The following is a 26,108-nucleotide window of genomic DNA, read 5'->3' as shown; positions in this document are numbered from 1 at the left end:
CTGCAGCTCCCAGGTTTCCCAATTCTGGCTGACAAATTCTGGCATTTGCTGTCCTTTCAGATCTGGAGGGTACCAGCTTGATAGCCATGCTGGTTGTGGATGGAATGGGTGTTTAGAGCAATATAGTTGCAAGAAGATTGCCCATTTATAATACGAAATACAATTCTTTACGGAGTGTAATAAATGTAAATTTTAAATTAGAAGTAGAAGGGGATTGCCAAAAATGTTCTCCTACTGGAATTTTTGCATTTCATTCTCCCTCTCCAAGCACTTAACTTGAACTGTGGGAAATTATCGTAGCTTAGGCTTCAAGAGAATACTCAGGAAATGTCTCACTGGAATCTCAGTTGGAATTGCAATATATTGTGCACAGAGAAATGCAGCTTTTTGTTCAGAACCAAGGCATTCAAAATGGCGCCTTTATATAGCAACCACACAGAGTGGCTTAAGAGGAAGGGATGACTTGCTCAGGATCAAGATCATTTCAAAAATAAGAGCTTTTTAGGAGATAACAGAAACAAAACTTCTATTACTAGGAATAAAATATTGTAGACAGGTGTGTATCCTAGCACCAATCTGTTGGCGAGAGACTTGTAAATGGAAAGCAGGGTGCAACATATGGCATAATAATCCCCCCTCCCTTAACCACAGTGGCAATATAAACAGGTAAAATCAGAGCTCCACCTCTAATGGGTGCTATGTTGTAAGGTAATTACTTATCATCAAAGCTCCTTGAAATCCTTAAAGGAAGGAGTGAGATGAGAAGACAGAACTGTTAATGGTGTTTGTAAATCCATTGAGGTTTTGCTAATGAGATTCTGTTTCATCTATTATACAGTGGAGAAAAGGATGGAGATCAACCCATTCAGAATGCTAATCAGTTGTACTGGAAGAGTGTGTTTGAAGTAATACTATAAGAGCCTTTCCTCAATTACACCTATCACAATATAAACCTGCTTTGCAACATCATTTTTGTCCCATGGCCTCATTACTTTCATTTCATCTCCAGTCCATGACTGAGACAGGCTTAAGTTGGCATTAGCATAAAGCTAACAGAACCCAATGACAGCCACAACTTTACTTTCGTCTCCTCCCCAAAGAGAAAATGTGTTCTAAGCTGAATGATTGACAAAAGAGCAGAGTGGCAACCCAGGTAATTAAAGATGGTTAAGAGAGCGCTTGGTTACCAAGAATATAAATCTCCAGGATCATCAATTACATGTGAGGGCCCTTGATGATGTCATTTCAGAGCCACTTTGTATGATTTTTGAGGACTGGGTAAAAGGAAATGTCTCTATTTTCAAAAAGGTGGGGAAGGGGAAAAAGAGCTGTGCTACAACAGACAGGTCAGCTTCATGTTGATGCCAAGTCAATTCTGGAATAAATATTCCTTATTTATTTAAAATATTTTGTCCCATTTTTCTATTTAAGAAATGCTCAGAGAAGCATCTGTGTATGCTACCTTGAGTTCCTGAAGGAAAAAAAAATGTTTTTAGAAACAGAATAATTTTATAGTTTAAGAATAAATTTTAAAATGGCATACAAGTATAAATTTACATACTTCTAGGACTGCACAATATTTTTCAAGTATACGTATATAAAGACCTGAAAAGAAGTTGAAAATGGTAGGCAAAAAAAATTGGAACATGTAATAAGAGATATGAAATACACCAGACATGTCAAACACAAGGCCCGGGGGCCGGATCCGGCCCGCGAAGTGGTTTCATGCGGCCCGCGAAGCCATCCTGGAAACAGTGTGGGAACGGCCCCCACTGCCTTGGCCCCAGCCCAGAGACCCTCCTTCTGCCAGAGACCCTCAGATCTGTCCCACTCCTGCCCAGGCCCCCATAGGCACCCTTGATGCCAAAGATGTAGAGCTGGCCACGCCCACCCAGTAGGCCATATGCACTCTAGCCACGCCCACTCATTGGCCACGCCCACCCTGGCCATACCCACCCGGCCCCCTGAGGGCAACCGCAATGCTGATGCGGCCCTCAATGAAATTGAGTTTGACACCCCTGAAATACACTCAATCTAGTTTACACAAACACCATGCACTATTATTTACTTGGGAAAGTGTCACTCCTTGAAAACCAGTCTGGCTTCCACCATATCCAGTTTATACATTCCCTTTTGTTTTTGTAAAATTTTAAGCTCTGACTTTTTGAAGACCTCCATCAAGTAGGACTTTGGTCTTACCTTTCCTTTCAACCCATTCACTCTCTTCCTATATTTAAATATTTTTAAAGTATTTATTTATAATCTACCTTTATTGCTTTTATACAGGTAATCTTTGACTTACAGCTATTCATTTAGTGACTGTTTGAAGTGACAATGCCACTGAAAAAAGTGATATGACCGTATTTCAAACTTATGATCACTGCAGCATCCCCATGGTCACGTGATCAAAATTCAGACACCTGGCAATTGACCCGTATTTATGATGGTTGCAGAGTCCCAGGGTCACGTGATCCCCTTTTGCGTCCTTCTGACAGTGTTACTAACTTAACAACTGCAGTGGTTCACTTAACAACTGTGGGAAGAGAGGTCATAAAATGGAGCAAAATTCACTTAAGAACTGTCTTGCTGAGCAATGGAAATTTTGGACTCAGATGTGATCGTAAGACGAGAACTACCCATAAATAACTCAAGTTAGTGAAAATATCTAATACTCCATCCTCCTATTTTTCCTCACAACAACAACTCTGTGAGGTGAGTTGGGCTGAGAGAGAGTGACTGGCCCATATAGTCTCATGCCTAACGTACAACTATAACTCATCATCTCTCAGTTCCTGGCCAGGTGCCTTCTCTGATTTTATCCCTGTATAACAAAACTACTTCAACATATTTCTTTTGTATTTGTCACACGCTTTTATATTCAGTCCACATTGATTCATCACTGATTTGTTCTTGAACCTTACACTCATCTTATTGTGCCTCATTATCGCATGTACCCAATTCCCATTTCTTTCATCTCCCTTTTATGTTTCCCTTAACATATAAGTGAGTGAAAGCACACTTTCAGACACTGGTGTTTTTGCTTTTAATAAACATTCATTCCTCACAAAAGACTACCATGCAACTATTATTCTTTTTAATGCCTCATTGGCATGGTCCTCCCCAAAATCCATCAGTTCCCCATCTTTTATAATAATGTTACTGATGAACATTTCTTTATCTGATTGTTCCAGATTTTCACCATTTATATATCTTGCAATCGCTCACTTAATTTTTCTGTTGAAGACAAACACTTTGGTCTTTGATACATTGATTTTCAGATCCGTTCTGTTTGTTGCATCCGGTAAACAATCTAACATTTGCTGCAAATTGTTCTGTTTCCTACTCAATAATAATGCATGGTCTTTTTGTCTACGTGCAAAAGTAGAGTGATGTACTCAGCCATTGTACATCTGGTGTTACCACAAACATTTTTCCATAAGTGCATTAAATGATCAAAGAAATATCATTCTCTCTGCACAATCATAATTTAAAAATATATTCTGTGTTTAAAATTATGATTTAAAAAGTGCTGTGCATGCACTTAAGCCTTCAATAAATCAGTGAGAAGATTGAGAAATAAACAGAAACTGGGAGGATAAAATCAAGGATTGGAATTAGACATTATTTAGTGAGGAATTCTCCAAACAGGAACTGAAAAAGCCCACCTCCAGATGGAATAGCCTTCTTTAAGTCTGGCTTTGCAAAGAGTGGAAGGTAATAAAAAACCACTCTAGCTGTTCTTACTGGCGAAGCAAATTTTTCAAGAACAGGTGTGTGCAAAGAAATTGATGGTATTTATTTCATGCAGATGATTTTGACAATTTACCCTAGACTGTCTTACTTTACAGAAAAATATTGAAGTTCAGTGTTATTAAAATCAGAGAAACACACAAGAAAAAGCTGTTGAATAAAATAATAAGTGATATTTCTTTGTTAATAATCATGAGATTAATGGGAATGATGTACATATATGTAACTGGCTTCAAACACTGTAATAAGACATATTATTATTTATTCAATTTTGACTTAATTAATATGTTGGGTGGTGCTTCCCAATCTGGTAGTTCCAACTGTGATTGAAACAAACAGTGATTTAGTATGATGTGTGAACTTGATCTATATATGTAAGCAGTAGGTGGTAATGTACTGTGATTATCTGCTGTTATTCTGAGAGTTTCTACATTAATTTATTCAATAATACTTAATGAACCCAACAAGGATAATGAGCAGCCTTTGTTTCATGCTGAAAATCTTAGAACTAAACTCTTTTACTATTCTGTTCATTGCTTCTAGTTCTTTGTTAGTACTGCCCACTGCCTTGATTATAATTGTACAGGCTAGCATCAGTCTTTTTTACATTCTAGGAGACAGATGAACTGAATGCATTATTTTCGTCCTCATTCAAAATAAAACAAACACACTTCAGATATAATAAACCTTATATTCTAAAGTCATTTAAAAATCACCCTAGTGCGTCTGTGTACTGAACTGGCCTGCTGACTTAATCTGAGGAAATCTGAGTTGATTAATTAGTAAGAATATTTATTAAATGGTGACTGAACCTTGTTTTGATTAGATCTGATTTCAAAAAATTATTTTACATTGAAGAGTTAACAGAAGCTGAGGGGGAGACATTTACTTTGTATACAAAAGGCCCAGGATCGATCCCTGGTATTCCCAAGGTAAAGCTTTGGAGATGTTGTTTATAGCCATCCTGGACATGAACTAATTTAAATAAACCAAGGATCTGGCAAAAGGTTATTTTAACAGTGTTTAATAAATAGGATTCAAAATAGAAGGGCAGCCCTCATATCTAAACTGGCTAAACACAAAATGAATCTAAAATAGTTATATTCACAGCAACATTTTCTCTCTGAAAAACTGAAGTAAAAATCCCTTACCCAGGAGAAGTAAACACTGAACTATAAGATAAATGTGAAAAATTAATTACTTGTTCCTTTGTCTTCTTGAAACATACTAATGCAGACATGTCAAACTCACGATGTCACCTGACGTTGCACAACATATTGGGACGGTTTTGCCATTGCCGGCAATGGGGTGGGTGCGGCTTCCACGTGATGCATCCGGCCCATGGGCCGGCAGTTTGACACCCCTGTATATCTACAGACTTCTGAAGTGAGATACCTGAGTCCATTTTGACATGAGAAAAGGGTCGATCAATTTATCCTTTCACAGTGGGAACTCTCTTCTGAACTCATCCATTGTGAGATTAAAATTAACTCTAAATACACCAAAGAATACAATTCAATACATGTGACAAATTGTAGATTATGAAAGTATTATATTCTGCCCCTGCATCACCCCAAGATTGCATTAAAATCCCTGCCCTTTTAAGGAATGAAAGGAGATGCTCCCATACAGAGAACTTTCATGTCTAAGTGGAGATTTGAAAGTTATCCTGAATTCCTTAAAGGAGTTGGGAGTCTATAAAAGCAGCACGAAAAGGGTATGCAATTTGTTTAAATAGCTTTTATAAACACAATCCATTTCAAGCTATCTCTTTGTTGATGAGGTTAGGGTTTTACAGGTGTTAGTATGTAGCCAAGGGAGACAGAAAATAAGAGCAATTGGAAGCATCTCAGATTATTTAGCCTACTTCTCACTCTTAATCTCATCTGGTTTTATTATACTATTTCAATCTTCTTTCATGCTGCTTTAATTCAATATTTTCCTATCGCTATTATATTCTACCTGCAAATTACATTCTTCTCATTCAGCAGTAAGACATTGTGTGGCCTCTAAATATTGCTGAATTACAATGAACAGCAGGCTACCCACCTGGACCAGTGGTGAGGGATGCTATGGAAATTGGCAAAATCAAGAAGAGCTGATTCTCTTTGGAAAAAAAATCCAAAACATAAAACTGTTGCTAAAAAACCTATGTTAAAAACAAAACAAAGCAAAACATCAAGCAATACCAATTGCAGATAAAATTCATAGTTAAATGCTCAACATTAACTATGCATTCATCTTTAAAAGAGAAAAGCATATGTTAGTGGTGGCAAACCTATGGCACGCGTGCCAGAGGCAGCACTCAGAGCCCTCTCTGTGGGCATATGCGCCGCTGCTGCCAGAAGCTTGTGCAGGTCCATTAGGCCGCTGCCACCACCCGGAGCTGCAGCCCCACCCAACACAAAGGAGCTGAAGCGGCCAGCTAGTAAGCTCGAGTAGAGGTGGTAGAAGATGCCCACGCCCAGCAAGCCAAAGGCCGTCCCGAGCAGGGAAAGCCAGATCCCCATCAGCACCATGGTCCCCCAGTCCCAGCTAGGATTGTATGCCTCCCCCATCTATGCTAGACCTCCTGCCCACTGCCCCACCCACCAGAGGCCCCCTGGATCTCCCCCAGCCCTACCCCCACACAAGTGTCCCCCCATGAGCAACATTGAGGTGTCTGTGCCCACCACAGCCATGTCCACCCAGTCTGCCATGACAACCGCAGCCATGCCCACCCAGTGGGCCACATCCCCATGCCCCCCCAAGGGCACCGCAATGCTGATGCGGCCCTGGCACTTTGCGATAAATAAGTGGGTTTTGGGTTGTGGTTTGGGCACTCGGTGTCAAGCCCCGTGGGCTCGACATTGACAAAAGGGGGGAGGGAGACAACGATACCTGGGAGGAGGCCAACGATGTCTCCAAACGCCTGAGCAGCTCCTTGCCTGGGCCGCCAGATAGCTGTTCGGTGAGGGAAGGCCTTAGGGAGGAGAATAGCGCCAAGGACGACTGCCAGGAGGAAGCCAGTGGGGAGGCATTAGGGAGGAGGCCAGTGGAGGCCAGAGGCAAGGACAATACCCAGGGAGAAGCCAGGGGTAGCCTTACCTGAACTGTGACCGAATGCAGAGCCTCTGAACAGGTGAGCAGCCGTGCGTTCGACAAGCAGCTGATCAGCGCAGGAACGTCACCCGGCAGTGTGTACAGAATGGCCAAATGGAGAGGAGAGCCAGAGGCCTGCATTGCTGTTCTTCAAGCTAGCCACTGGATGCTGGTTAGGTGGGTGGGTGGGGGGTGGAGCTGGTGGGGAGGAATGTATGTAAGGCACTGGGAGGAAATCACTCCCAGCACTAACTTTGTTTGCTGTGATTAAACGCTTGTCAGGCCGTTCCGGTGTTTTGCCAGCCACCTTGATGTCTACCACTTGTTTTCTGTGGGAACCAGGGGTTGGTAAGGACACTGACACTCAGTCTCTAAAAGGTTCACCATCATTGGCATATGTGGAAGACCAATTGTGTGTAATTTAGGTTTGTCACATGGAACACTTAATTTTTTTAAAAAATGGTATGTTGAACAAGCCGTATCTTGGTTCTCACTTAATAATGCACATAAACCAATTAAGACACTTTATGGCTTATTATTATATGTGAGCCCTGATACTGTCACTATAGTTACATAATATGCAGGGTTACAGCTTGGCTGTCTGAACTTAGAAACATGGTTACTTCAGGTTTAAATGAGAAGCTATTAACCACACTTGATAGTTGATTAGTCTTAAGCAATATATCTTAGCATGTCATTCAAACCTGAGCTAACAATTAGCTCATATTTAGTCCTTCAGGATGTGGCATTTAGTAAAGAAGAGAAAAAATATCAAATGCTGTGTCTTCTCCATGGCTGTGCAGTGTCAAGCTTGTTACATTTTTCCCCCTATTATAGAATATCAGAATTTAACTTTTCTTTTTTGTATGAAAACAGACTTCTGTTTTGTGTATTGCTGTTGCTCCCCCTGCATTAGACCTTTAATATAATAAACTACACTAGAATTGATTAGCACAGACACAATATTTTATTTCATTTATTTTCAAAATCTGAGATCTCTAACAAATCTGCTGGCCTTTTGTACAGCCATAATGATCTGGCTCTGAGCCTGAGCCTAGGGATCTGGGTGTGTGACAGAGCTCGCTTCCTGATTGTGGGAATGTCTGTTTGTTATTTTTTCCTGGCTGCTGCATGTTTTAATTTGTTGTATATGTATTTTTTGATTTCCTATTTATTATTGTCTTTGAGATGGACAGCAATAAAAATCAAGTCAGTCAATCAGGGTGAGGCTGAATATTTAATTATACTGTGGGGTCCTTGTTGCTCTCAGAACTTGGTTGTTTTCATGCAGATGTTTGCTGATGTTTCAGTTCTTTACTGAATTAGGTAACATCATCGGTGCTTATAGGGAGAGGGGATTTGCTCTCATTTATATACCGTATTTTCCGGCGTATAAGACGACTTTTTAAACCCATGAAAATCTTCTCAAAAGTCGGGGGTCGTCTTATACGCCCAGTCGTCTTATACGCCGGAAAATACGGTACATATGCACTTTATATACTTTTTATATACATGATGTTACTAGGTGACATCAGCAGTGCTAATAGGGAATGGGGGGTTTGTTCTCATTTTTATACATATGTATATAAAATTAGAGCAAACCCTACTCTGTATTAGCACTGCTGAAGTTACCTAGTTTGATAATGAAACTTCTACATGAAAGCATCCAAGATCAGAGAGCACAAAGGACCCCACAGCTCAACTTAGCTATAATTGTTCTATAATATTGGAAGTAATTAAGTAATTTGATCAGTCTGCCTGTGTGTATGTGTGTGTGTGTGCGCGCGCGCTCAAAATCATTGGGCAGCTGTAGCACAGTGTGTGCTGTTTCTGAAACCAACACATCATTCAGAAAATCCAACCTGCTTTTCTGTTTATCATTCACCTTACTGACCTCAGTGGTTTATAATTGTGCTGTCAAAGAGCCTGCATTTCTTACGGTGACTCGTTCTAGCCATTCAGGAGTCAATGTCCTGAAGTGACAAGGGAATAAGGTCACAGGAGGGTCAAACTGATTCACAGCAAAAGAAAGGACTATGTCCTATACTACTGTAAACATCGCCCATAATCTTGGCACATGAGCTGCCTTTTGGATGCGTTTGGTTGATGATTTTAGTTATGTCGGGTTGTTTAATGATCCAATTAATCCTGTCTCTTTTTTCAGTACAATTTCATTCTAAGTTACATCGGTACATAGGTTATTCATTTCTTTAAAGAATGTATATGTTATCTGCTCCCTTAATGGTGCTATGTGGTATGTAAAATACAATAACAACACAATGTCCACTTAAAAATGAAATAATGATCAAAACACACAAAGGCTACAATGCTGGCATTTTAAAGCCTTGGGAAGGTAAACAAATATTAAGACCCTTTTTAAACTTTAATTCCAATGACCATTTAATCTGTGATATGAATCTTGCCAAGAATTCATTAATATAAAACACTGTATACCCATAATAGGACCGCAAAATGTACCCCACTGATTTCCCAATATCTGATGTGGGGAGCATGCAATTCAGTAAGTACCTTGGTCCTTAGACTTGTAGAGCTTTATATTCTTCTATGAGTACCTTGAACTGGGCTGCAAAGTCAGTCAACAGCCAGGAAAATAGTTTCACAATTAAAATAGTGTGGAACCCAAGGAAGCCTTCTGAAGCACTCATGATACTACATTCCGGATGAGCTGTAATTTCTAGAGAGTATTGGCAGGCCATACAATGAAGAGCACATTGGGATAGTCAGCCCTACGATTGCCAACAGATGAGTCACTGAAAACAGTTCTTGCTTCTGCAAATAAGTATGGAATTGCTCTGTCAATCAAGGTTGATAAAAAACTCTTTTTTCTACTTTTACTATGTGGCTGTCCATCATCAGCACTAGAAAGGTACCCTGATGGCAGAGTTGCTCCACAAAAGGGAATCCAATCTCACCCAGAAAGCACTCATGATCAAAATCTTAAAGAGTTTGGAAGAGCACCTGTGTAACCATCTCTGTCAGTTCACTCAAGTATTTGCCAAGTATACAAACAGAATTCCTGTGTTCATGTGTCCATTCGGAACAAGATGCATACTGTTTAAATGGGCAAATATACACATATATTCTTCAAGGCACCTAAAATGATTTTAGTGAACATTTTCACTAAATGAAGTATGTTTTACATTTTAAGAAGTACATTTTATATTTTACTTTTATTTAATTAAGATTTTGATCTTTCAAAATCAACAGGAAGACTGTTTTAATTCTAATACATTCCCAACATGAATACTCCAGACACAGAATAAACAGAAACGGAAGTCTAGGACTTAAGTTAACAGATCTCAAATTTTTTCTAGCCACAGAATTGTAGGGCTAAATGAATCGTATGGGAAAATAATATTTTGTTGAACATGAGAAGGAAGTATGAAGTTAAGGGAGGGGGCAGCCCAAGAAACTAAATTTGTGTTTGAAGGATAAATCATTCAAATGAGAGTCAGCAGGTGAAACAATATTGGTCTCCTGTGTCCTCTGATCCTAGTCAAAATTATAGTTGCAATAGCATTCCCCAGCCATCTGTCATTGTGATGTTATAGTACTGCAGAGGCCAAGCCAGCATCAAGGTGCATTGTACTCCAGAAAATAAGCCATTTGGATTCTAGTGTAGAATCCTTGGTACAATATGAATTCTATCTTACAGTTACTGTGTTACTGCAAAATTAGATTTTCACACATTGCTTGCATCCACATACATTTAAATCAGTTTTTAATCCACATACCACTAAACCATAATGGGTGGATTCACAGCTCATGTTAATTCAAAGACAAATTACTTGTACTCCAAAATGGTGATCCACTTAAATACATTGATCCACTCCAACACATTAGTCCACATATTGACTAGAGCAGGGCTGTCAAACTCAATTTCATTGAGGGCCGCATCAGCATTGTGGTTGCTCTCAGGGGGCCGGGTGGGTATAACCAGGGTGGGCGTGGCCTATTGGGTGGGCATGGCTAGAGTGCATATGGCCTGCTGGGTGGGCGTGGCCAGTTTTACATCGTTCGCATCAAGAGTGCCTATGGGGGCCTGGGCAGGAGTGGGACAGATCTGAGGGTCTCTGGCAGGAGGAGGGTCTCTGGGCCAGGGCCAAGGCAGTGGGGGCCGTTCCCTCACTGTTTCCAGGATGGCTTCGCGGGCCGCATGGAACCACTTCGCGGGCCGGATCCGGCCCCCGGGCCTTGTGTTTGACATCTCTGGACTAGAGTGAATGGACATTGTCATGCAATAAAACTTGTAGGGAAGTAGTTCAGGGAAAATTGTTGTAATCAAGTTTTGGAGATTCAGCTATCTGCTTCTAAGAAATTGGTGGCAATGGAAATAAGAACTGAAAAAGTCTTCCATTGCCTGGCATCAATTCCTTCAGCCTTCACCAAAACTAGGGATATCACCTTTAACTGGCAAGTACTTTTATTCCGAATAAAAGGTGGGGAAAAAAGATAGGGTTGAATGTGCTTTCAAGAGAGACTACTGCTTAATATCTGCACTATCACCCATGCCTGCAGGATATTGTTTCAGAAACTGTTAAAAACCTATTGGGACAAAACTTTTCACAAGCAAACACAATGGAAAGTAAAGTCTGTCAAGGTGTTTCCAGCTCTTTTAAAAGACTAACTATTATCCTGACCAATCTTTTTGACCATCACTACCAGGAAAAGTTACCTTCACTGCAATCAGTCACAAAACTGCAGTAATGAAATCTTGATTTAATAAGCCACCATTCACAGTAGATGAAGTGAATCAAATTTATATCCAAATATATCCCCCCCAATGCTAAACAAATTGATTCCATCAAAAACTCTGTACATGAATTTGCATAATTCATTTGTACCTATTTGTCCCTTTCTGTACATTTATATCATTTTTATTTGTTCATCAGCCTAAAACCAACCAGAATTGAGGCAACTTGCAGAAATGTGCATTATCACTGGAGGTTTTTAAGAAGAAACTGGACATCCAATTGTCTGAAATGATATAGGGACTCCTGCTTCAGCAGGGTGGACTAGAAGACCTCTAAGGTCCCATCCAGCTCTATTCTGATTCTAAGATTCTAATGAGGTCAATGTAAGGATTACTTCAATTGATGTAAATGATATTTGGGTTAACTCAGGCAATGACGAGTGAGACCACGGCTTCAGCTCAAAGTTTTATTGACTCAGCCCGGGCAGGGCAAAACGGTACAAACAGCCTTTATATAGGCAACTGTCAAACGGGTTAACAAATCAGGGACGGGTGTTTTCCCGCCGAGGGGTCGTGCCCAATAATCAGCTGGCAGCTTTTGACATTTCCCCAGTGATAGCGCATGCGCCTCTGGGCTGGGGAATCCTGTCAGCTGGCTGCCATTTCAGCTGGGACCTCGGGTAAGCCTGGCCGGCATTTTGACAGCTAGCGGCTGTCAGTGGCTGAGGTGTCTGCGCGTGCGCAACTTTGACAGCTCGCGGCTGCTGCCACTTTGACAGCTCACGGCTGCTGCTGTTTTGACAGCTCGCGGCTGCTACTGCGCATGCGTGGCTTTTGACAGCTGTCAGTGCGGCCACGTGGTGCGGCCCTTTGACAGCTTGCGGTTGTTACCGCGCGTGCACGGCTTTCCTTTGACAGCTGTCAGTGCGGCCACGTGGAGCGGCCTTTGACAGCTGTCATTCTTGTGTGGAATATATTACAATATTTATAGTAATAAAGTGAAAAGTTAACTATTAAAATATCTTAGAAACGTAAAATGATATACAGTTCACAAAGCAACTTCTCAATATCAGTATCTTTTAATGATGTAAATTGCAATTATGACAATATCAACAATGCAAATACAGTAAGATTATTAGAAAAAAAACCCCATAATAGTGGTCTGGCTATTTATACTGAATTCTCAAGATAGGAGCATTAATATTTCAGTGAAAACACAAAAATAATACAAGTATGATACATTTTAAAGGTCAGTCTATTATTTCTAGCTTTGGTAGAAAATTCTGTTCTGCCCTTTAACTAACAGATATTTTCATGCCATTCTGCTTTCATCTGATCTGCCAAAGACTTTTTGACAAACTCCATGCATAAATGTTCCTATTTGCTCACTTGACTTCACAAGGTGGAAAGCTGGGTTGACCTTGTGCTATATTTTTCAGCAGTATTTGCTGGTTAATATGAGAGCAGCGGTACAAAATGCTTGGAGGACACCATGTCACGCAAGGCCACAAATGTCCCTTGAGTTTTGAGAATTTTGAAAGAGTTTTGATCTTTTCAGGTGGTTAGCAGTAGCAGTAGCTCTAGCACTTGGACTTATATACAGCTTCATAGTGCTTTACAGCTCTCTCTAAGCTGTTTACAAAGTCAACATCTGAGGCAGCATATTGTCCCCAACAATCTGGGTCCTCATTTTACCGACTTTGGAAGGATGGAAGGCTGAGTCAACCTTGAGCCGGTCAGGATCAAACTCCTGGCAGTTGGCAGAAATGTGCGGGGGAACCTTTACCTTTACCTTTATTGCATTCTAACCATTGTGCCACCACTGCTCAGTGTGCAGATAAGAAATAAGGGGGGTTGCTGGTGTGAGAGAAGGTTAGGAACAAAATGAGAAGGGACAGGGTGGGTTCCTTGCTTAAAGCAAGTAGCAATGATGTTCTTGTTGGTGCCAACAGGGAACTTCTCAGAGTGCTAGAACTCAAATGTAGCTATATGATAGCTCTTCAAGGTAGAGCAAGTCAGGAAACAAAAGATCACAAAAAATAATATAGCTTAGTTTATTGATATAGGTTGATAGGGTTTCTCCTTCCCATCTTCTTATACCAAGGAGATTCAGTGTGAGGCACTTTTGAATTTCTTTTTTCACGCTTTCTTTTTTCCCAGAGCTAAGTTCAAGTTTTCCACATATTTTCTTCGTAGCCATGTACATATCTACTATATTTCTTACGGGAATCCAATTATCTTTCTATAAATAGTGTGATATTTACTGTATATGTAATTTCATTCACAAATTTACTCATTCATGCCCACGCAGCTTCAAACTTCTAGAGTAGGCAGAATTGCCTATTTAAAAAAAAACCTTTTCAGTTTCACTCTTACCTTCAAGGAGCAGCAACATTTGGAGGTGAAGTCTACTTGGAATATGTAGTATGGCATTTAAAATTGAGGATTATTTCCCTGAAAACATTGCAAAAGAAGTTACAAGGTATGAGGAATATTTTCCAATAGAAGCCTGCCAATTATTAGTAGCAATGTTTAAATAATTCATTTTTAAGTAGACAAAAAGGAGGAGAAGGTTTTTAGGAAGTGGAAGTAAACCATTATTAGAAGTCCACTGATAAAAAAATAGTCAATAGTTTTACTGATATTGTGCCATATAACAATTATAAATCACCCAGAGTCTTACACTACTGTTGCTAAGAGACACATTTCTCAGTATCCAAGTTTCCATCTTCCTGTGATATGTAAATATCTTTGTAGTAACTATCTTTGCTCACAGTAGAAAAGCCCATAGTTTGATAACATCAAAATGTCCGTTCCAGGATAAATTTTGGGAGAGGCAGAAATCTGAGGGAAGCAATTTCATTCAGTCCAAACTGACATGAACAATCCTTGGGTAGGTGGTACCTTATACTGACTGAAGCTAGAAGCTTCAAATGGTTCTCCAGAGAAGAATATTTTTATTCCAAGTTGGCATATTTGTGCCTGCTAGAGATTAGTGATTATTAGCTTGCATGTGTTCCAATTTTAAGTAATTGCTCCAATTAACTATTTGATTAAACATTTAATTTAAATTATAGCACATGATAATATCCATTTACCTGAACTATGAAGGAAAATTAAAACATATAGGATTGATTAAGTGTTTGGATTTTATTGAGAGCATGCAGGAACAAATTTGATAATTAAATAAGCATGCAGAATTACTTGTTTATTGAAGCCACTCAAGAACCTACCAAGCTGTGGTATACTTCTCTGCTAAGAAGGAAAAGTCACATGTTGTTACACAAAAATGTTTTTTTAAAATATTGCCGTTGAAATTAAGATTTATTTTTTAAATGTTTGAAAGCCACCTTACCTCTGCAGAGTCTCTGCAGTTTTTATACAGATTTTAATTAGATAAAAGAATAAACTTACCTCAATTTATTTATTTCCTTAGATTCTGTTTTCAGGCATATATCACAAAGTTAATGGTAAGCCACTGTATGGTGCACAGAGGCACCTACATAGTGACTGACCTTTGCTTTCTGTCTCAATATAATAGTACAGTATTCCTAAAGACAGTATGGCCTTGAGGATGGAAGTTTGCTGGTGGCTAAAATCACTACTAGAGATGGAGCATGCTTTTTGTTGGGTCTCCTGTCACATAAATGGATCTCTTTATCTCCAGCCACAATTTTTCATTTGTGCAGGACACCAAGTTTTCTACCATGGCCTTTAACTAAATTAAATCTGGTAAACTTCTCCTCTGTTTCTTTTTTTAAAAAAATGTTAGATCTTTGATAATGTTATTGCAAAATGAAAACAATATGAAAATACAATGCAAAACTTCCTCCTCCAAATGCTTAGACCTAGAGTGAGGTAATTTGTTTTGCAATTTGTTTCATCTTTACATGGAAATATAATATTTTAATGTTCTGGATAAAATTATTGCAATGATGAATGTTTTGGGATGGCTGAAATGCACGTAATGTCATATTTCCTCTTACACTTACATCTGGATTTTGTTATGTGTAATATATCTGGGTGTGAGTGTGTATGTGTGTCAGTATCTCAGTTTTTAAAATACAGATGGTCCTCAACTTATGACCACAATTGAGCCCAAAGTTTCTGTTGCTAAGCGAAACAGTTGTTAAGTGATTTTTGCCCAATTTTATAACCTTTCTTGCTAGTGTTATTAAGTGAATCACTGCAGTTGTTAAGCTAGTAACACGATTGTTAAGTGAATCTGGCTTCCCATTGACTTTGTTTGTCAGAAGGCTGCAAAAGGTGATCACATGACCTCGGGACATTATAACCATCATAAATATGAGTCAATTGCCAAGCGTCCGAATTTTGAGCACATTCCCACGGGGATGCTGCAAAGGTTGCAAGTGTGAAAAATGGTCATGTCACTTTTTTCAGTGCCATTGTAACTTTGAACGTACAGTAAATGAACTGTTGTAAATCGAGGGCTACCTGTACTTAATTCTTCTATGTATGCTTTGAAACTATGTTAGCATTTTATCCACTAATTTCAGTTTATTTTCTATCAGTAATACGTAGGAATAGCTTTGGGATGGACATCTGCTGCCGAAAAGGATCAAGGAGCCCATTACAAGAACTCTACAACCCAACCCAGGTGAGTTCCCTCCAGTCATCCTGGAGACTCTGTTCTTACCTTTTTATAAAGAATCTTCTATTATATAGTGAAGTGCCTAAGACGCCAAAAAAGGATGCCCTACCTTTGCTTATCTGAGAGTGCCTGTGAGTCTTTATCTTCTGTGGACAGAGCAGTAAAGTAGTGACAACACCTACAGACTTATAGCATCTTTGTTTTCTTAACTGTATGGGAGGAACTGCTGATGGTGGAAATGAAGATATAGAGGGAGAGAGTGAAAAAACTCATCCTGGTGCTAACTGAAACCTGCTCCAGAGGGGGGAAATGTATTAACCTCTTGTACATAAAGAAACAGTATTTGTGCACTTTAATGGCTAACACATTATCTTTTGTTTTAAAGCTTTTGTGGATCACAATGCACTTCATTGGATGCCTGGAATATCATCTTGAGAAATGAATATTGAAAACATAGTGTATATTGTACTTCTCCCTGTTATTTGTGGGAGAGAAAAGGAGGGAATTGTAAAAATAAAGATATTAAAAGGTAGTGACATTTCTTGTAACTATAAACAAAAGAGTAGTTAGATTTGGCAGATATTCTGTACCAATCAGCTGGTTAAAACATGTAGTGTAATTAAACAAGATTCCTGTATGTTCTTATTCACATATGTATTCGGTTATTTCATATATCAGAGAAGTAGAATACAATGCCTCTTTTCTGTTGTGTCCTGGAAGACCAAAGTACTTTTAGGGATTGCAAGCATTATAGGAAGTAGATGATTTGAGAAACCTACCTCTTCTTTACCATACTAATCAAGATTAGTCATCTACAAACTAGTTTGCCAATAAAGTTTACATGCCAAAAATTATTCTTAGGAATTAAGTACATATTGCCCCTTTACTTAATGAATAATACCCGTGGCTAATAGCAAGATTCCGTTACTGTGATCTTACAATAAGGGTAGTTTTACCACTCATGCTTCTTGTCTGGACTTTCTCGAGGGGCTGACATCAATCTTGCAAGTCTGAAGATACATTTCTTCCCCAGGGCGTTTACAGTCCAAGAAACTAGGAACGATTCCTTCTGAGATACGGGTAGTCCTCGACTTACGACCACAACCAGGCCCAGAATTTATGTTACTAAGAAATTTGTTAAGTGACTTTTTGCCCCATTTTACGACTTTTCTTGCCATATTTGTTAAATGAATCACTGCAGTTGTTAAGTTAATAACCTGATTATTAAGTGAATCTGGCTTCCCCATTGACTGCTTTTCAGGAGGTCACAAAAGGAGATCATGTGACCTTGGGATTCTGCAACTGACATAAATATGAACCAGTTGTCAAGCATGTGAATGTAAATCACGTGACCATGAAGATGCTGCAAGGGTCATAAGTGTGAAAAATGGTCATAAGTCACTTTTTCAGTCCCATTGTAACTTCAAAGGGTCACTAAATGAGCTGTTGTAAGTTGAGGACCACCTGTATTTGCCAGCCCTACATTCTTTCTGAGGGCTTAGGTGCCTTTTACCTCATCATTGCTTAGTCTGTGATTCTTCCTCTTCCTCCTCATTCTCACAGACTGTTACAGTATGGTTTAATCTTAGCAATAGATTTCAGGCACTCTAACCATATTTATTAGCATTAAGACCTGCTGATTTTACAGTATATTTATAACAATGAACAGCATTTTGTGAAAATTGGTCAGATATTAAGGGAAGTGTCCCATAATAAATCTCCTTGCTAGATTTAATAAGTCACTAAATGATTGAAATCTTAACTTGACTATAAATTGGGCTCTCTTTCATTTTTAACAGAACTGCTGGAAGTTGAGAGATGCATAATTGTCATAATGTGGGAGTGTCAAATGTCAAGCATACTAATATAATGTCATTAAATGAGTCATAGTTTTACTTGAAATTGTGTAAATTAGGGCAAGTCCTAACTGGAAGATATAAATAAAACTTTCAACAGAAAGAGAGTAAATCTGCCAAAGAGGAAATAGTAGCATCTATATTTATGAATATATTTATATGAATTATCTACTTACTAAAATCAGATGGACTCTGGCTTACTGAATTTACAATATAAAATACAATACAAGATCAGTTTTTTAAAATAATTTAAATAACAAAATATATATTCTAATTAATAATTTAAATATCAAAGATAATAGCTAAATATAATTTAAGATTTGCCGATTTACCAACAATTTGTAATTAATATGCACAGGACTTCTGGAAGAACCATGTTTTCACCTGTTTCTGCAAGAGCCTGAGAATGAAGAAAATCCTTATTTCAGGTAGCAAGCTGAAGGATAGAAGCTGCTACAAAAAATACGCACTGTAGAGCTTCCGCTGGCGGCGCGGCGCCGAAGACAGCCTCCCCTGGCTGCCCGCGGCTCAGCTGTTTGTTTTTTCGCCCGAAACAGCGCCGATCAGCTGTTCGGGCGAAATTGAAGCCCCCTCCTCGGGAGAAGAGGAGGGGGTGAGGCCCCAGGTAGGGGTAGAGTTCTCCGAGGCCGCCTGAGCTTTGAGCTTGGGCGGCTGAAGGATCGAACTCCCCCGAAGCCTGGGTTGCTCCCAGCTGGCCGTCGTCTCTGCTCCGAACTTCCTGGAGCAGAGCCAGGCGTCTGCGAACCATCCCTGCCTGAAGAAAGGACTATGATTTAAAGGAGCAGGCAGAGCGGTACAAGAGGAAAAGGTGAAGAGATGAAGAGGATTATTTTATTTTACTCTCAAGCTTGATGGACTATGCTTAAAACTTAAAGTGAAAGTGCGTCACAATTGTAAGTAAAAGATGGCGGCTAAACCTCCCCCTAGAACTTTTCGGAGTGCTGGAAATTCTCCGGTGCAACAACAATCATTACTGCAGGCGTTGCATTCTCCTGATGTATTGACATCGAAGGATCTTGAAAAACATACCCAGTTAATTTTGGAGTCAATGGGTGTTAAATTTGCACAGATGGAGGAGAAATTGGAGAAATTGGAGCAGAGAATGGAAGAAAGGATGGAGCAGAAACTTAGAGAGATGAAGGTAGACATTTTGTCCTCAGTGCATAAAGTAGCTAAATGTGTGGAGGTGCTGGATGATCAAGTGGAAGACTTGACTCAAAAGAATGTTATATTAGAAGCAAAAGTATTGGAAATTGAAGATTTAAAAGACAAAATGGATAGCGAACAGAGTTTGGCTCAATTTTACCAGATGCAGTTTGCTGTTAGAATTAGAGGCCTAAAAGAGAATATTAAGGAAGATTTAAAGCAGCTGGTTTCTGAGGCTTTTGAGGGGGTATTGAACCATCCAGCATCTGAAATAAAACAAGGCATGGACAAAGTGTTTCGTGTGAATTCCTGGATTGCTAAGCAGAGAAAGTTGCCTAGAGATGTGGTGGTTTATTTTGTAAAAAGGGAAATTAGAGATGAAGTTATACAAGCTGCCTATGATACTAAAGTTGTGATTGCTGGTCAAGAAGTTTTGGTTCTAAAAGAAATTCCTCCAAAGATTTTAAAGAGAAGGAAGGACTTTATATTTCTTGTGCAAGAGCTCAAGCAAAGAGATATAAGGTTCAGATGGGAGATCCCAGCTGGGTTGAGCTTCATGTATGATGGCAAAAGGTACTGTTTGGGTACTGTGAAGCAAGCGCATGATTTTTACAACAATGTTTTAAAAGCAACCCCATCAACACTTCTGGAAGCTGCAGAGGGATCTGGAGAAGGAGAACATCAAGAGGATGAAGATGGACAGATAGACGAGAAGGGTACAGGAGGAGATCAAGCTGCAACTCTTTTGGATGATCCTAGAGAACAGAGGGTGACGCGTGCTGCCTTAAAACGCTCAAAAAAGATTAAAAAATAAGACCAGTAGAAATCTATGGAACTTCCACAATATACTTATAGTCAAGTGGTAGCTGTGTTTTTAAGAGTTTTGGGATGATATCTATGGTAACAGAATGTTCAATTTGGAATTAATGGACAATTTACTACAGAGGAAGAGGAAGAAAATTTTGTGGGTTAATGCGGGTTAATTTGTGTAAGAACTATCTATTATAGCCTATTTTGGCTAGAGAGGTTAATAGGGATAGGTGCTTGTGATGTGTAAGTGAGAATATGTCTAGGTAATAGTGAATTGTGGAAGAACATAGATGGGAATGATGCTAGTTTTCTTTTATTTTAGTTCTTTATACATATTTAGTATTGTTAAGGATTGGTTTACTCTATATAAGCTAGAGAGTGATGGATTTTAGAGTTTATAATTGTTAGTATATGATTGTTTATGATTGCTTTTTAGATATATACCTTGTATTTTGCTCTGGGAAGTCGGGGGGGGGAGGGGGGGAGGAGGGGAAGTAGAGGGGTGGGAGGCAGGGGAGGGAGGAGGGGGAGGGAGAGGGGGAGGGGGGGAGATAGGGGGGAGGTAGGGAGGGGAGGAGGGAGGGGGAAGGGGGGTTTTTCAAAGGAAAATTGTATTTTAAAACTTTTCAATAAAAAAAAAAATACGCACTGTAGGGTCTCCTCCTACCATTCTTCTTGGGAGCAGGAAGCTCTAAGTAACCAATCCCTAGTTGCTTGGGTAGGAGAGGGTATTCTCTAAGATATCCAGTCTCTAAGTTGTGTATTACTCATATCTATAAAAATAATAACGAGTGTTCTGAATTGCACTTGGAATGCTACTATTGGTAACAATAACCAGGCAGTTCCTGCAGCAGTAGTATAATATGGCAACATTCTACTGACTATTGAGCATGCATACCTCAGTTTTCTGGACCCGCTGGTCTCCATGGACAGCTCCACCTAAACTGAGTTATAGTAACCCAAACTAGAGATGACAAGGGCAAAAGTGGCCATCTTCATGCATCCTGTTCCAGATGAGCCCACAACTGGCACACTAATGTCAGCTGTTCAAAAGCCAGTTTCCAGCTGCTTTTCAAGTAAGGAGGTGTGTTTTTGGGAGGACCTCCAAATTGTGATTGATTGCTTGCTGGAGAAGTGCAACCCCATTAATAAATAAAGATGCAGCATTCCTGGAATCAGTCAGTCTGTGAATCAACAGCCATTCCATCTTGTTTGGGCTTAGTCACAGCCTGTTTTCCCCCATTCAACCCCTGAAAGCCTCCAGATACCAGATCACGCCTTCTACTGCATTACCCTATGGACCTGGGCTGGAGATATATAACTGGATATCACCAGCATATTAATAATACCTCTCTCTGGACAGACAGCTAACTTCTCCCAGAACTTTCATGGTGATAATAAACCATTACCTGTTTTTAGGGAATAGCTGGCTAGGGAAATATACTCTAACCTCTATGACTTACCATTTCTGGGTATATTGGGAAGTATAGAGTATGTGCTTGCTATTTTCCAGTTCCCATTGCTAAAAGTTATAAAATAGGATAACAAGCCAGAGAGACCGTTCAATAGATCTGAATTCCAGTAGAACCAATGAATGCAACAGTATCCTGCCTTTTTGTGGGTAAGCAGTGAGTTCTGTTTCTAAAATACTATTCTCTTTCATTCCTTTCTAATTATGTTTTCTCCAAATATTCACCATTAGAATTCCTTCAGTGTCTTCCAACCGGGGAGAGCTAAGTAGAATCAATGTTTAAATAAGGCCAGAATTTCTCATCAACATGACTGAATGCGACTTTTTCACACATAGAGAATTGACATCAGTACACTGGCATTTCTGTTCATACTGGATTGAAGGAAGGGGAAAGGTGGGGAGAGAGGAAGGGCAAGAAGTGGATAGACGGCATTCAAGCTACCTTTTTGGACAGCCTTTGTATACATAAATAGAGAGAGGGCACATGGTGTAGCAATATTTCAACAGTGCACTGTTGACATTCACCGTTTCTTTCAGAGGAGAGAAAATAGCAAGAGAACACCGGGCGGGAGAGGTGAAGTGAGGTGAGCGTCAGTAATAGTCATCTTGAATATCTCTCACCGCTTTCAGTTGCACAGCTTGGAACAGGTATTTTAGAATTGCACAGAGGCAGGAAAACTCGAGAAGGCAATTTTCTCATTAAGAAGTACGCAGGTTCTGATGAAAGGATACCTTAGGAGCTTTTTTCTAGATTTTCGTACCTGCTAAGACCCCTTTGGGCAGCCCACATGTTACCGCTCTTCCAAGACATTTGGCAGCCAGTAACCCAAACAATTCTTATCTCTATAGTCCTCTCTGAGCTTGGTTGTTGGTGTGCAGTTGTTTCATTACCCATCTAGGTAATAAAATGTCTGCAAGCAAACAACCAAGCTGAGAGAGCACCAAGGACTCTATAGTTCCACCTTGGGCTACATATATTCTCTTCTGTCAGAATTCTTTATCTCAGCCTGTCAGCATTGCAAGGTAGTCCAAACAAGAAGCAGACCCAGAAATACTAGCTCTAACTTGTACACCGCCTGTACACCGCCTGTACACTAACCTGTACACCGCCCTGAGTCCTTCGGGAGAAGGGCGGTATAGAAATATTAATAAATTAAATTAATTAAATTATAAGGTTACAGTAACAGAATCCTGCAACTGTGAAAGTGTGCCTCTCCCCTTTTGCCTTTACAGTCCAAGAAATTAGGGAGGGTCCCTTCTGAGATCCTTGCCATGCCCCCATTCCTTTTGCAGACTCAGCTGCCACTTATCTGACCATTGTCTAATCCAGTGGTCCCCAACCTTTCCAGCCAGGTTGGCGGGGGGAGAGGATGGCTTTGTGTGAGTGGCAGGCACTTGCACAACTCCATTTGTGCCTCTGGCGGGTGCCCGCACTCGCCGCTTACATAAATGGAGTTTCACTTGTGCGCGTGAGCCTGTCACTCACACAAAGCCAGCCCCTCTCCTCCCCCTAGCTGGGCTGCCAAGCCAGAAAGATTGGGGACTGCTGGGATAGATAGAAAAGCTGCTCCTAGACCCCTCCTGACATATTGTACAGATATTGAGCAAATCCCAGCATTCCAGCTAATAACAGAATAACAGAGCTGGAAGGGACCTTGGAGTCTTCTGGTCCAACCCCCTCCTCAAGCAGGAGACCCTGTGCCAAGTGGAGCTGCTCATGCAGCCCAGTTCCAAATGGGCTGAGGCCCAGTATTGGCCGCAACCGGGGATTGGGGACCCCTGGTCTAGTCTGTGACTCTTCGTACTCTTTCCCAAGGTCATTGCCATGTTCCATTATGCTGCCTCTCTTCTTTTGCAGCTTTTTCTTTCTGAGCAGAAAGAGGAAAAGCTTTCTCTTTGAGTGTTGTGACTCAGGGCCAGCCGGTGGGTCCGGCAGCCGGCTCAGATGTATCGGATGACTCAGATGAGGGGGAGGAGGAGGGTGTGGAAGACGAACCGGCTGATGATGGCTTGGAGGCTTCGCAGAGCCCTCAGCCGGGGCCCTCTTCTCAGCTGCGTGAGCCCGATAGTGCGGAGGATGATGACCCACAGCTGGCCCTGTTCAAGGACGCCCGACGCAGGAGGCAGTCGAGCAGGAACAAACAAAGAAAGGCTGTGGGACTCCTCGGGAGGAGGCACAGGGAGACCACGCCCTGAACTCTAAATAAAAGGAGTGTTTGGGGAGGGGCTGGTTGCTGAAAGCAACCCTTCCGCTTGAGGATTCAAGTTCCTGTGTTTCTTGTTCTGTTGTTTTGCTTGTGAATTAAACTTGGCAGACGCTTTGCAGCCTCAGACGCTCTCCAGTCTCTACTGCTTGAACAGGGGTTTGCCTTATTACAAGGCCGGTAGTTGGCTGGTTCAGAACATTGAGGCAGATCAGAATACCGGTGACTTGCATAGGTGCTTCTCTTTTAATTATCCCAGAATATATTCTCTTGCTCTTATTACGGTCTTTCTAATCAATCTTGACTCATAGTGAGTTCAGCAACAAGTCCATGTAGTTTTCTTGGCAACATTTTTAAAAGTTGCTTGTCAGTACCTTTTTCCTAGAACTGAAATAAAGTCAACCAGCTGGCTTTTAATTTCCCAACTTTTACTCCAGTATTTTAAATTATTGCACTGAACTGGCTCCTATAGTAGCCTTTAAGCCCGCTTCTTTTCTAATTTAAGTTATTTCTACAAAAGAAAGTCTTCTCCAAGTTGAATTCAGTTCCTGATGAGTTCATGGATACATGTGTGGATTTTTCTTGGGAGCAGTATGGCACTTGTTTGCCACTGATATATTTTGGGATGTTATTGAGTCCTTCGGGAGAAGGGCGGTATATAAATAAAATTATTATTATTATTATTATTATTATTTCAACCTCCCAGTCTAGCCTATAGCCCTGGGATTCTCCCATGCACATTTAATCAGGTGCAAGGACCCAATATAGATTCTGACTCCATAGTTTGTTTCACTAGGTGGTTGCCCTCTGCTGAAGCAATAATACTTCAATACTGTCTCCCACACAGTTATATTTCCAATGTTTTACAATGTTTCCCACCCCCCCTAAAAATACAATAATAGAACAATATGTAAAAAATATAAAAACAAAGTAAGGGAAATGGTGCTGCCAATTTTTGGTACTGTAATTGTGGTCACCAGGGATTTGGCATGTGGAGGATATGTGCTGCCTGTGCCCAAGGGCTGTCCATAAGAAAAGGTACTTCATGGCCTCATTGACACATCATGATAGAACAGTGTTTCTCAGTCTTAGCAACTTTCAGCAGCTGGTTGAAGATTTCTGGGAGTTGTAGTCCATACACCTTAAAGTTATCCAGGTTAAGAAACACTGTGATAGATCATCACTTGCCCCAGATAGCCATGCTACATGGTTATTCTGGAAAGTTTTAGTCCACCTATCTGAATGGCATTGGATTAAGGAAAGGTGGTATAGGGGAGAAAATCATAATACATGATTCCACATGATTATAGAATCCCATCCCTGCTACTGATGGCAGAATGGCAGGAGATCAGGGTAGGTGAATGTCATGTATGGCAGAGTTAGGGAGACGCTAGAATTAACTGAATAGAAAAAGGATCAAAGTTCTCAGGTCCTGTTGCTTGTATTTCCAGGCCTCATTTTTTTTAAAAAAAGTTATGTATTTGCAAAGTATATTCTTAGAAAAGCAACGCACTGAAGCATCTTGTAATTAGTGTGTACTTGTTGGATTGTGGTGGTCTAAAAATAAGTTAATTACCTACCAGTCTACAGAGCTTAAGTCAACTAAGATTCAAAGATGCCAACATATTTGAGGTTTGAGTACATCTGTGGGTGTCACTGATCTTTTCACTGCAGCTGAACAGAGAAACAAATCATAAGTAATTTAGTGACCAGATTGGAGAGGATGATGGGAGACAAAATTACTATCCTTCTTCTTTGGAAGGGGTCTCGATGCCATTCTTCTATGTAGGAAAAACTTCTAACTAAATACTATCAACTCTTCCTTGCTATGCCAATTTAAAAAACCTATTTTAAAGAGGATATTTTTTAAAATAAATAACTCTAGAATTGTTTTATAACTTATTTGTCTTAACTAATCAAGTAATTGAGGAATGTTTATGCCTGCTTATTGATATAAATTATCAAAGTAATGTCCATGACTATCATATACTATGTAGCTTCCTTTCACTTTATATGTATTTGCATTTCAGTGATTTTTGTCGGCCTTTTAAGATAGTCCAGACAGGAAACCAAAATCATGGGTACTAATACTATCTTTAATGTAAGATTAAACTTACATTAACAGACTCTTGCAAATCTGGAAGTCCTTCCCCCTCCCCTAACTTTACATTCTAGAGCAGAGGTCCCCAACCTTTCCAGGTTGGCTGCCTGGAGGGGAACGGAGGGACAGGCATGGGGCCACATGCATTATGCAAATGGGGGTAGTGTGAGCACGTATGTGATGCTGGGGCAGGGCTAGTACCCACATGAAGCTGGAATGGTATGAGTGCCCGTGCAATGCTCGAGCGCCTGCACAAAGCTGGGAGTAGCCCTAAAGCCTGCGCAATGCTGGGAGCAGGCCTAGCACCTGCATGACACTCAGGGCAGGCCTAATGCCCACGTG

General features: G+C 40.3%; 1 protein-coding gene across 1 annotated transcript in view; it reads left to right on the top strand.

The window, feature by feature from the left end:
* Positions 1 to 26,108, top strand: part of CHST11 (carbohydrate sulfotransferase 11) — a 175,771-nt gene that overhangs the window by 67,881 nt on the left and 81,782 nt on the right. The window contains exon 2 of the mRNA XM_081331142.1: positions 16,078 to 16,163. Within this exon, the coding sequence (XP_081187268.1) occupies positions 16,078 to 16,163 (86 nt within the window). The remainder of the gene's footprint in view (positions 1 to 16,077; positions 16,164 to 26,108) is intronic.

Source organism: Vipera berus (assembly GCF_964194415.1).
Source record: "Vipera berus genome assembly, chromosome: 6".
Classification (NCBI taxonomy): Eukaryota; Metazoa; Chordata; class Lepidosauria; order Squamata; family Viperidae; genus Vipera; species Vipera berus.
This window is presented reverse-complemented; position numbering and strand designations above follow the sequence as displayed.